Source organism: Muntiacus reevesi, chromosome 21, assembly GCF_963930625.1.
Source record: "Muntiacus reevesi chromosome 21, mMunRee1.1, whole genome shotgun sequence".
NCBI classification, from domain to species: domain Eukaryota; kingdom Metazoa; phylum Chordata; class Mammalia; order Artiodactyla; family Cervidae; genus Muntiacus; species Muntiacus reevesi.
In genome coordinates, this window is record NC_089269.1 from 6,216,002 (window position 1) to 6,229,562 (window position 13,561).

Sequence of the window (13,561 nt, forward strand, 5' to 3'; positions counted from 1 at the left end):
CAGAAACCTGAAAGAAGGCAGCAGGGCTCTTCAGGGCGAAGAGCATAAAGGATCAGAACTCAAGTACAAGACGGTGAGGCAGGTGAATGCCTTTGGCGTATCTGGAGAAGAGCCAGAGGGACGGGAGGGCTGGGGTGGAGTACAGTAGACGGGAGCTAGATCATATACTGCCTTTAAGGCCAGGAGAGAACTGCGGTTTGCTAGGTTTTAGGAGCCGTTGAGGGTTTTGATCAGTGCTGTGACTTGATGCTGGCTTGTGTGTATAAAGTTTCGCTCGGGGCTGTGTGAACTGTCTTCAGGACAGCAGAAGTGGGAGCAGAGAGACCAGTGAGTGTAGCCGTCTGATGCGGTGAACCAGTAAGAGATGGCCAGAGCTTGGATCAGGCTGATGGCAATGGAGCTACATGGCCCACCTTGGGTTGTGTTTTGATCCAACAGTACCTATTAATAAATAGGATGTCTATGAGGTATGATAAACCAGGGATGATTCTTAAACATAGGTTTTTTGTTCAAGAAACCGAGTGAATGGGTTGGTGTCATTTATCAGATGGAGGGAGACTGGAGAAGGAGCAGGTGTGGGTAGGGGGCAAAGGTGGTAAATTTAAGACTTAAGGATTTGTTGAGTTTCAGGTGCCAATTACACACACATGTCCAAACAGTGATGCTGAGGGGACAGTTGGACATACTATCGAGGCTTTAAACTTTATATTATATATAAGCAAATTCATGGGAGAAGGGATATTTTTGTTTTGTTTTGCTTTGTTTTGACTGGGGAGTGAAGAACAGAGAGGAAATTACTAAGCCACAGGAACTATTAAAGCAAACATCACGTTGTAATTTTTAAAAACTTAAGGGAAAGACACTTGATAGAAATTTTTCATCCTATATATGATGCATACCAGGCTTCATCGTTTATAGCTAACGGCAAAAGAGCAGGAAAATATGTTTTGTTATTGTTCACTTGAGGGTCTGTGTAGACAGCATGCGTGTCACTTTTACCTTAATCCTGTTTATGTTTAGTGATAAGAAATTAATTTCATTGATTTACAGATAAGATGGTAGAAAACTTTAGATGGAAGATCAAGATGTAATTAACAGCTATTCTTTTCTTAATCCTAGTGAATGAATAGTGACGCTCTCTTGTTAATTTTTGAACCTGCTTCTATTCAAGTAAAAATACTTTCAATAGTTGCCAAGATGAGGCATTAGTATTGTTTCTTGTTTGCTTTACCTTGGGTGGATGGGAAGGTGCACTGTTATTGAAGATGGCAGTTCTTCGTAAGTTACCATTGACGTAATATATGAAGGATGGTATGGAATGGGTCCTTTTCAGTTCGTTCACTGTGATTGCTGTGGCATTCTCTCATTGATGTTTTATGTAGAAATGCGTGTGCATTTGGTTTTGACCTACTGATACAACTCAGTATTTAAAACTCAGGCTTTATTTTTTCTGCATATTCCTATTGATTTATAAATTTTGCTCATATCTCCTACAAAGCAGCTTGACCATCCTAACATGTTTTCTCATATTTTGTGGTGGATCCCTAAAACCTACTTGTTGACACAGTTATGAAAATAATTGAGGGCTGCAAGTATATCATTTTAAACTAGTCTCAACAGAAAGAGACTATGTGGAAAAGGTAAAAACCACTATGGGTATTATCTTTCTCCTTTTTATCTTAGTTTTATAATATCTAAATTCACACAGTATTATAATCTCTCTCTCTCATCCTTTGAGGGGAAAATGACATTTGGAAGATGGCTATAATGTGGGTGTGGGAGTGCCACTAATTTCACTAATCTTTCATTTTCTCTGAGTAAAAGCTAAGATGAAAACTGGTATTAACATTAATCCCAATAGTCTGACAAATTTACTTGTAATTTACTATACAACTGATTTATGCTCCCAAATAATTAGAAGCCTTAGTCAGAAATGTGAGCCACTACATTCTATTTAAATATACAATCTAAACTCTATTCCTCATACTGTCTTTTTTTGGTCCCACAGAGGCATAATTTATCATATATTCTCCATTACCCCATGAATATATTGACCTGTTCATAGAAAAGGCATGTGGTTAGAATGAGATTTTTATTTTCAGATTAATAAGCGCAGGCATCTTGACATATTCCACCATATTCAAACATTTCTTGTTTCTGCCAACATTTCTCTGTAGGCGCAAATAGAATTAGATAAGTGATTTGAAAGCCCCTAGGGCTTCCCTGGTAGCTCAGAGGTTAAAGCATCTGCCTGCAATGCAGGAGACCTGGGTTCAATCCCTGGGTCGGGAAGATCCCCTGGAGAAGGAAATGGCAACCCACTCCAGTACTCTTGCCTGGAGAATCCCATGGATGGAGGAGCCTGGTGGGCTACAGTCCACGGGGGTCGCAAAGAGTTGGACACGACTGAGCGACTTAACTTTCACTTTTCACTTTTTCAGGGATATTAAGCATATTTGTTTGTGAAAGATGCCTATCTGCAATACCTTAAATGAGTTATAGTGAATGTATGAGCTTTAAATGAAAACTTTCCAGTTGTTAAAGCATAATTTTCATAGAGTAACATTCACCCTGCTTTATTAGTGTACAGCTTTGGGAGTTTTGGCAAATTCTGAGTCATGTATTCACTACCACAGTTCAGAACAGTTCCTCACTCCAAAAAAATCCCTCAGGCCCTGTGTCAACTTCTTCCATTACCCAAACCCTTGGAAATTATCAGTCTGATTTGTGTCCATATAGTTTTGCTTTTTCCAGAAGGTCATATAAATAGAATCATACAGTTAGTTATAGTTTCTCTTGAGTTTGGCTTCTTTCTACTTAACTTAGCCCAGGGAATCTGACATTCATCCAAGCTGTCAAGCGTATCAGTAGTTTGTTCCTTTTTTATTGTCCAGAGTAGGTCTTCCATTGTAAAACACACTGTGGTTTATCCACCCCTCTACTGAGGGACATCTGAGTTGTGTCTAGTTATTGGCAATTATAAGTAGTGACACTTTTAATATCATTGTGAAGTTTTTAATGTTCAACATGTTATTGGAAGATGAGATTCTCAAAAAAAAAAAAAGTTTTCTAAACATTTATCTTCTTGATTTCTAAAACAGTCTCCTTGAAGTGTTGGGAATTAATATTGAGCCTGGATAAATTAACTTAAAAATTAATGTAAAATTTGTTTCTCCAACTTAAAAGCAAGATAGTGAAAGTGTTTATACTTCAGGCTTACATTTGGCCTAATAATATACCACCCTGATTCTTCTTGATGTCATAAAAAGAATCCTTAAAATTAGTATTTATGTTTATAGAGCACACTCTGAGATGCTGGGGAAATGGCTTACAGGTGGCACATATGTAATCCTCATTTCAAATACAGCTGGATTATGTGCTACCACTTTGCTGGGCTGTGATTTCTCTGAGTTGGGTGTTTTCTTTGTTAGGACCAGGATGATTAGTACAAGACCTATGGACGAAGGTATATCCCAGGCTCTGAATATTCAACTTTAATAAAAGATATTTTTTAAAACCTTGCCTTCAGAGATTATTAAAGCTTGTTACATGTAGAAAATAAGCAAAATAATATATTTCAAGCATTTTCTACATTATAAAGGGATGCTAAACATAGCTTTATTTCCCATAACAGTTTGGTCACGTATCTCTCTAATAGCCTCTCCTCCTTTCTGGCTTACAGCCGGGAGTGCTCTGTGGACACACCACGCCAGGTCTTGGTTGACTCAGGGTCTGCCCTTAAGCATTTTGCAGTTAAGACAGAAATATAAGGAGGACCTAGATGACTGTATAGAAAACACAGTGTCAGTGAATGAACATTTACTAAATACACGTCCTAGAAGATTCAGGTTCAAAGAAAGTTACTGTTTTGTGGGGCAGCGTCACAGGAGGTTCATCTATAAACAGTGAAGGTGGATGTTCCGACTTTGCTTTGGTTCTGGAAAAACTGACGAACTAATCAAGATATCAGGAAGTGCTCAAATGAAGGGAAAAAAGTACTTGGTAAGGGTGATGTTTGAGGTATAAGTTATATAGGTAAAGCCAAAGGGCTATGCAGATGGTCACCCCTTCGATTATATACCTCTCAAATCAGAAATGTTGAAGGCTATCGAGGAGTGTATCTGTGAGCCTTCAGGTCAAAATGCAACATCACTAAGCAAAGCATTAGAAAATATATTCTTGTTCTGTTTCAAGTGTGCACATGCGGAAAGTGGATTATTTCTCACTAAAGGTTTAACTAGCACACGCTGAATTTAACAAGAGGTGCAGGCCGTGGGAAGGATGGCTGTGTATCTTCAATACTGTGTGTCTTTGTGCGGTACCAGTGTATTAACTCAGAAATGACAGCCACAGTGCAGAACGCTCTGTGAATGCATGATGATAATATAGAGGGAATGAAGTACTGGCTATAAATGGAAGGATGGTTTACTTGGCAGCTTTAACTTGGAACCAGCCAAATAAAATTGCTCTATTTTATTCCTTTAGTATCCTAAAAATTTCCCATGAGCTAAATCAATGAGTGAACCTTTCCCCATGTCACGTAAATTATTTTCTCTACTACCAGAAGTAAACATACATGATAGCTAACAAAAGTTCTTAAACTTAATTTTACCACTTTCCTGATTGCAAGTAAAATTGAACCTATATTTTGAATGAGTTTGAAGGCAAAAAACCACAGTATTCTGAAAATAATTACAAACAGTGTAATAATTTTCATAAATTAAAATTTCTTTTGTGGTATTTTATATACAATAAAATTTTATAGACAAATTTCCAGACAAATTTTGTATGAAAATTATCTATTTGTACCTTTCTCATTTTATTAATATTTTAATTTTATTGGCATATAGTTGATTTGTAGTGATCTGTTATTTTCAGGTGAACAGACTGATTCAGTTATATATACATACATCTGTTCTTTTTTAGATTCTTTTATTAACACTTTATTTTTTAGAGCCATTTTGAGTCACAGCAATATTCAGGAGGAGGTACAGATATTTTCGGTATAGCCCCCACACAAGCCTGAAAGTGTTAATCACTCAGTTGTGTCCGACTCTTTGCGATCCTATGGACTGTAGCTTGCCAGGCTTATCTGTCAATGGAATTCTCCAGGCAAGAATGCTGAGTGGGTAGCCATTCCCTTCTCCAAGGGATCTTCCCGGCCCAGGGGTAGAACCTGGGTCTCCTGCATTGCAGGGAGGTTCTTTTACCGTCAGAGCCACAGGGGAGCCCCTACACATGCCTGCCCATCTTCATTTTCAGTGACCTTCATCATAATGGTACCTTTGTTAAAAATGGTGAACCTGCATTTACACATAATCACCCCAAGTTCACAGTGTACATTCCTTTTGTTAAGTGATAGCAATTGCTTTTATTTTTTCCCTTCAGAACTATGATCAATTTTGTATAAAAATTTAAATAATACTGAATAAAATGCACTGGAATAGTATTCTTATTTATTGGCTTATTTTTAATTAGAATATTACACTTATATAAAAAGTCTGCATTAAAAACACAATAAAGAGAAATAAAGTCTATTTAGAACTTTATTAAGATGGTGATAAGTGGGATATCAGGATATCCAGGCCTTTTTTTGGATTTAGATATGAAGCAAGTGCCACTCGAAGACTTTCCTTAAAATATATTTAAGCTAATTATCTACAACTAGTAGGATAGCTCAGTTAAGAATCTGCCTGAAATGTGGGAGATCTGGGTTCGATCCCTGGGTTGGGAAGATCCCCTGGAGAAGGGAAAGGCTACCTACTCCAGTATTCTGGCCTGGAGAATTCTAGGACTATATAGTCCGTGGGGTCACAAAGAGTCGGACATGACTGAGTGTCTGACACACCCCACTCCACAGTAGGTTTTCGCAGTAAAATATTAGATGCCCTTTGCTCTTCCTTTTCTTCAGGATACTCCGTCTGTTGTTTGCAGCTAGACAGTGAGGGGGAACTACTTTGATGAAATTCTTTATCATTGAAGATAAAATCAATCATCCAGATTTGATTTCAAAAATTGTCCATTCTTATGTGATAGTACACTGCTTCTTTGAAAACTCTTAAATCTTTAGAATTAAGCTGGAACGAGCAGATAGAACATTCCTGACATTAATGAGTTTTGAATATTTGATCAACAAATCTTCTTTTATACAATATATGCCTCAAGTTCCTAGGGGAAAAAAATTCATTGTACATGAAAGTATGCTACATTGAAAGTATGTGGATTTTTTCATTTCTTTTGCTAACAGATCCCTTCTGGCCCTTGTGTTAGCTAAATTTATATCCATGTTTATAAGAATTTGTGAAAAGTTCATGTTTGAAATCCCTGCTCTAATTCCCATCAGGTCACCATTTCGCAGTCCATGGACTCAGTGGCCTTCATTTGGGGTCTTTCATTTGTACATCTTTCGAGGTTACACCGTGGTGGGTGTACCCCTTGGGTTATTAGCCTGGTGACCATGGACTCCTGTTCCCGCATCACTGTGATTTGATTCCACCCTGAGCTGTCATTTCAAACCCCAAGGTTGCTCAAACAAACAAGAATTCAAAAATTAGTATTGAAAAAGTCTTCAAAGATGGGCAAAAATAGACTTGAAAATTCATCTCTGAACTTCCTAGGGACTCTGATATATGGTTGAAATTTGAGAACCTTTCAGTTTTTTAGAATGTCTTCTCGTAATGGGCAGGGAGAAAAACTCTTAAAGTTGCTTTCATTCAAACCAGTAAGGAGAAATAAAAATGAAAAAACTGTTTGTCTTGATGTCTCATATACCAAAGGCCTCTTGCTCCCTCTACAGAAGGTGTTGCAAAACTGCAGTCACAAAGATTTATTTTAAAAAAAAGAAATTAACAGGTTTATCTTGAGGTTCATGATTCACAAAATGTTTTGGATCCATATGTACCTCCAGTGTCTTGCAAACTAGTTGGTTGTCTTAGAGTTGGCCACAGTAGGTTTCTGTGTTTCTACTCTGGTGTTTTTCAGTGGTGTTAGCGAGGGTTTAGAGCAAACTCCATTAACAATAACTGTTTTTTAAAAAAAAAGGATTCTTAATTAATTGACTTTAATTTACTCACATGAATGAGTAAAATGCTTGAAAAAGTTTATTATTAGGTAATTGTTTTATATATTTTCATTCTTTTTTTTATATAGCCAGGAAATTTGCACCATGAAAACAATGGACTCCACTTAAAGACTTACTAAGTTCTCTTATTATCTACTTCTAATTGTTCCAGTCATTTTTAGATCTTAGTTGTTGCTGGGGCAAAAATTTAACTATCTGAATTGTAACTCTGCAGGAGAAAGAACTGTTTCATTAATGAAACTGGATTTTTTTCAACTATACGTAATACAGAAGACTGAAATTTGACCTATAAATACTTAATGTATAAAACAACCATCCGTGTATCTATATCATCTTAATTTACAAATTTAAGTTGGAAGAAAATGTAAATATTTTACTAACTTGATGTAAATAGTTTTATGCCTTCACTTACAACTCCAGGACCTTTTCATTTTATTTAATAGGTTACTGGTTTCTCTTATTGTGCCATTTTAAAGTTATAAATATGAAAATGCTTTTATTTCATCAATAGGGTCTTAACAAAAGATTAAAAATCCTTTTCATTTGTATTTAGTATAAGAATAGCCCTTAGGATGTTACCCTGTAATTAAAAAATGAACCCAGGAGACAACATAGATTCTTTGATTTAAATAGGTCACATAAGAGTTGCCTGTCCTAAATTATTATGCTAAAACTAGACTGGATTTTTTTCCCCCTCTGGTAGGTGTACTGGTCCATTAGCAAATTCCCTTTCAGAGAAAACAAGAGACCCGGTAGAGGAAGATGATGATGAATACAAGATTCCTTCATCCCATCCTGTTTCCTTGAACTCACAACCATCTCATTGTCACAATGCAAAACCTCCTCCTAGGTAAGAATATGGGCCATTTTTTGTCACCTCACATCTGGATAAGCATTATCATTTGTGGTATTTGTTTTTAAACTGAATCACATCTATCTACTGAAAAACCTTTTATTTCTTGCTCAAAACCTCTTCCACCTATAATACTGTTTTTCTCCATGACTTTCAGAGAAAACAAAAAGATGCAGATTTCAATTAACTAGGAAGCCCTCTGACTAAATTACTTGACTAGTAAGTCTGATGCAATAATTTATTGACCCCCCCTCCACAAAAAGCAAATTATACTCTAGTAAAACTTTGCTGTAGGTTACATATGAGTGAGGGAAGTCGCTCAGTCGTGTCCGACTCTTTGCGACCCCATGGACTATAGCCTAGCAGGCTCCTCCATCCATGGGATTCTCCAGGCAAGAATACTGGAGTGGGTTGCCATTTCCTTCTCCAGGGGATCTTCCCAACCCAGGGATTGAATCCAGGTCTCCCGCTTTGCAGGTAGATGCTTTATATAGTGGTGATTACTTAATGGATTGTCAGTAAGGTATTTTCAATGCTTTTTATCACTTCTAAGCACATATCTCATGAAGAAAAGCTCTTGCTTAGAAACTGTTATTATACGAACCTTCCTTAGAATTTTTCTTCATGATATAAGGACTAGTATAACATTTACTTTCCTTGATGTGCTACCTACTTCAGATCTCGAAGAATTGAAACAAATTATTTAGCTTAACTATTTTTATCCGGTACTATTTTACTTTCCCTTGGATTAAACAAGCATGTGAGGAATAGTGTTTGGCTTTCTTTTCTTCTTGTCAGCTATTTATTCTTCCTCCTATATAGACACCCTCGGTCTTTGTTATTAAAAATGGGTGGTGTGTATTGAAATATTAGATTGTCTTTATGATTCTGCATTTATATAATTAGTAAATCATAATCTAATAATATTTCGCTTTTTTTTTTTTACACCTGACATATTAACATTCAGTGAATGCTCAGTCATGTCTGACTCTTTGTGACCCCATGGACTGTAGCCTGCCAGGTTCCTCTGTCCGTGGGATATTCCAGGGAAGAACTCTGGAGTGGGTAGCCGTTTCCTTCTCCAAGTATATTTAGTACTCAGGAAGTCAAATCTCGGCCTCAGACTTCTTTCCTGAGCTTCCCTGAGTCTTCTCTGTGTAATTACATCCCTGGAGCTCTGCCTGGCGTATGCGGAAGAGGGCTCGGCTGCTGCTCAGGTCCCTGCCTCTTGCCTGGCAGTCTCTCTCTGTTGACTGGGAACGGGAGAGCTGCTGGACACTTGAGTCATCTGTGTCGTCTTTACTTAGTATGCCGTTTCTTTCTGAGGTCAAGCCAGTCAACAGAGTGTTTTATGAGTGGAGTGTTCCTTTCTCTCCAGAAGAAATATCTTTAAAAAAAAAAAAAAATCTTAAAAAAAAAAATGCCTTTCTTCAAGTATTGTAATACGGAAAAAGAGAAGCTAGTTTCCATTTAAAGCAGAGATCTGCCTTAATGAATTACATGGTTAGAATTATCATGGTTAGAACTAACTCCGCACAGTTATTAACCAGGGTTATTAACAGTTAGCCGTCCAGGGCTTCATATTTCAAAGTGTTAGTCGCTCAATCATGTTTTTTGTGACCCCATGGACTGTTGCCCACCAGGCTCCTCTGTCCATGGGATTCTCCAGGCAAGAATACTGGAGTGGGTTGTCATTCCCTCCTCCAGAGATTCTCCCCAACTCAGGGATAAAACCCAGGTCTCCCACATTGCAGGCAGATTCTTTACCATCTGAGCTCAGAAGATCCGGGTTGGGAAGATCCCCTGGAGAAAGGGGATGGCTACCCATGCCAGTATTCTTGCCTGGAGAATCCCTTGGACAGAGGAGCCAGGCGGGCAACAGTCCATGGGGTCACAAAGAGTAGGACATGACTGAGTGACTAACACTTTCACGTTTCACAGTGAAAACCAAAGTGTTCTTTTGCAGACTGCTGGTCTTTAGGGCATTTATTGGTAAAACCGTATCATTGAGAAGACAGAGAAATAACTGAGAGGTAATAATTTATTATGTTAGAAGAGCCAAATGTTCATTGCTCTTATTAGAGAAAAAAGTTATTCCTTAACATCAAATATCCACTGTTAAAATTTTCAGTTCCCTTGGTGCTTAAAAATATGTAGTAATTTTAAAAACTGAAATAAGATGAGATTTTGTTTTTGGTCTCCTTGGGATCTCACTTATTTTCATCACTGGGTAAGTAAGGGGTGTAATTTTAAGACTTAAAATTTTAATTGTCACATCATATTGGATGAGATTTTTGGTGACAGGCCTCTGAAATCCTGAAAATAAATTTGATTTATGACCACCATTACCATCTTTCTACAGTTATAGAGAAGTAATAAATGTTGATAATCCCTAAATTTAATTGGAGTGAATTTTTTATTTGATTGTTCTTGAGAGCTGATGGATGAAGTATCTTCTTAGGTCCTCTACAAAGCACTCTAAACTTAGACACCTTCTTTCTGCATTTTTCCTCTCTTTGGAATATCAGGAGAAGTAAATTGTCAATATATAGAAAATGTTAAACTGTCGATGAATAATTCAGTTTCAGTAAAAACCCATCATTTTATGAAAATACATGATAACTATTTTTAAATGAACCGTCTCTGTCCCCTTAAAGAGATGTGGCCACTAGAGAGAAATGAAGTGGATTTCAGATGAAGCACTTTGCAATAACTATTCAGATGTCCAATATCTCCTCCATTATGTATGTACTTTTACTTTGCCCCAAGAAGTCAGAGTAGATTGAAGAAAAGTAAAATATAAACTCTGCTTTCTGCATCTCTTTGTGAGCAGAGTGAGCAGAGAGTCTGCACAATTATATTCTGAAGACGAAATAAGCTCAGTGCTTCTCTTCCTATGCCTCGGACTTAGCTATTGTGTTCATAGTTTGATTCCAAAGCATTAAAGCCAACAACAAAAATACCTGTTTAGTAAGTATTGTCCTTTTAGAGACACCCAGATTAAAATATCTGTTGTGTACCCAAGACCTTTGCTTAAAGTCATTTTTCTACTTACCTGACAGAAATACCAGAGTTTTGTTCATGGCAATAGTGAAATTTTGCCCCAGGCTCCTGTTCTTTGAAAATGCCTATCTGAATTTTTAAGACTTTCTGAGTATTTAATAATTCTCCTTTCTTGATAATTCCCTGATAGCTCAGTTGGTAAAGAATCCGCCTGCAATACAGGAGTCCCCGGTTTGATTCCTGGGTCGGGAAGATCCCCTGGAGAAGGGATAGGCTACCCGCTCCAGTATTCTTGGGCTTCCCTGGTGGCTCAGATGGTAAAGAATCCGCCTGCAACGCAGGAGACCTGGGTTTGATCCCTGGGTTGGGAAGATCCCCTGGAGAAGGGAAAGACTACCTGCTCCAGTATTCTGGCCTGGAGAATTTCATGGACTATATATAGTCCATGGAGTTGCAGAGAGTCAGACATGACTGAGTGACTTTGACTTTCTTTCCTTCCTTGATAGGTTCCAGTTTTTTGTAAGGAAAGTTTAAATTACAGAAATAAAAATACACTGTTAAGTATCACTAATCAATAATGAAGTCACTGGGACTTTTATTACATATTTTTGCCTGCATATTACATTTTTTTTCTTCAAAAACTTGATAATATGGAAATCTTCCAAAATGATATGTTAATTCCACAAGTCTGTTTAGGATATGAACAGTTTTGTGGCCCTTCTAATAGTTGGTTTCACTTAAAAAAAAAAAAAAAAAAGATTGTCTTCTATGGAATATTTACTTCTGCTTTGTAAAAGTATTTGAGTAATGGTATGTAGTAACATTACCTGCACTTTTCCCAGAAAAGTAAATTAATGATATTTATTTTCCAACTTTATCATATGAGCAAGGTTGCTGGTTCCCATCATCTCCCCACCCCCAAATGACTTTTAAATGGAAAGCAATAGCCCTTAACTATTTTTGTCCTTTGATTTCTGCTTCAGATCTTGTGATAACGGTCACTGCATATTGAATGGAACACATGGCACATCCTCAGAGATGAAGAAATCAAACATCCCGGAGTTAGGCGCGTATTTAAAGGGTATGTATAAAACACCCTCTTTGTCTTCTGCATCTTAGCGGTCAGAATTTAAAGGCAAAATTCCACGCCGCTGTCGTGCCGAAGATACATTAAGATTTTGTGTCATCCTCTAGGAGATGGTTTTGATTCAGCCTGCGATCCAGTGCCATTGCTTCCTGCCAGGCCTGCAGCCCGGGACAGTGCAAAGCACGGGTCTTCGCTCAACAGGACGCCCTCTGATTATGACCTCCTCATCCCTCCGTTAGGTCAAACCTTTAAAACAATTTCAAACAAGCCACTCTGCCATCTCTCTCAGTTCACATCTGAATGGTCAGAATTCAGGGCTCAGTGCAGTGCAGACCTGTCGGGTTCTGGAATGGTCTGAATTAGAGTGCAGGGTCCAGGTGATGGGGGCCTCCAGTTCACGTGACCGTGATTCCACTTAGGCGGTTGAGACAGTGGTGTAAGTGGCTGGCGTCCGTCAGGCTTTTATCTGGTTGTCTCTTCATGTCCACACCCTTGGGAGGGCACTGTTCATCCCTCCAGGTGCTCGCGCTTCTTAGGGATTTGGAGTATTCTTCTGAGATTCTCTTTAAGTACAGTTCTTACTGAATGTGTATTTACTTTTTCTTTCAGTATATAATAACTCACTTCCACTTAGCTAAATTACATTATGGGGAATTATATATTTTATTGCAGAGAGCCAAAAACACATTCTCTCTTATAATCATTGCAGCTAGAAATAATCTCAATTTGTTTCAAATTTTGCTATGAAGTACACTTAGTATGTGTGTGTGTGTACGTATGGCGTGAAGGTACACACAGGTGTATATGTATTTAAAAGTTGTTTGGTGCAGGTGTCTATTTCATTAATTTTGGATAGGAAGCTTCTCACCCTATTTTTAGAGGAAGACAAAGCGTTTGGAAGTTAAAGCTTCACAACATGTCACCATAACATAAAATAATGTATGATGAAGGTTCTTTGGTGAGCTTATTTGAATTATTAGGCTACTGGAAATGAACTGTTCCATTTTTTCTTCCCCCAGAGACACCATCACCTGGTATTTCTAGTTACCGTTGAAGGTCCTGCTTCTGTTCTTCCTGCAGTTCCGTGTTTTACTGTCACCTGCATGGGTTACAAGGGCCTCCCAACTTCCTTCTTTACCTCCAGGCTTTTTCTTTTCTTCTGCTTCTTCCTCTGTGCTGGTTTTTCACCTGTTACCCAAGTCTTTATGACTAGATCAGCATTGTCCTATAGAACTTTATGTGGTGACATAAAAGATCTGTGTGTATGACCGCAGAACTGAATTTTAGTTTATTTAAATATCTGTATGTAGATGGCTACTACCATATCAGACAATGCAGAGAAGCATTCCAACCCTCATTTTAAAATTATCTTTAGTTGGAAGGTAATTGCATTACAGTGTTGTGTTGGTTTCTGCCATTCAGCAACATGTAACTCATCCTTGACTCTTCATGTACATCTCATATTTTATTTATGCTATTCACTCAGCCTAGAACATACCATCCTTGTATTTGATGTAGTGTTAAGTCGCTCAGTTGC

General features: G+C 37.8%; 1 protein-coding gene across 7 annotated transcripts in view; it reads left to right on the forward strand.

Moving 5' to 3' along the window:
- Window positions 1–13,561, forward strand: part of CBLB (Cbl proto-oncogene B) — a 219,235-nt gene that overhangs the window by 181,014 nt on the left and 24,660 nt on the right. For 6 of the 7 annotated variants that reach the window (XM_065913852.1, XM_065913857.1, XM_065913855.1 and 3 more), the window contains exons 14-16: window positions 7,785–7,931; window positions 11,921–12,018; window positions 12,132–12,263. In XM_065913852.1, coding sequence (XP_065769924.1) covers window positions 7,785–7,931; window positions 11,921–12,018; window positions 12,132–12,263 — 377 coding nt within the window. The remainder of the gene's footprint in view (window positions 1–7,784; window positions 7,932–11,920; window positions 12,019–12,131; window positions 12,264–13,561) is intronic. The other variant, XM_065913858.1, reaches the window with a different exon arrangement.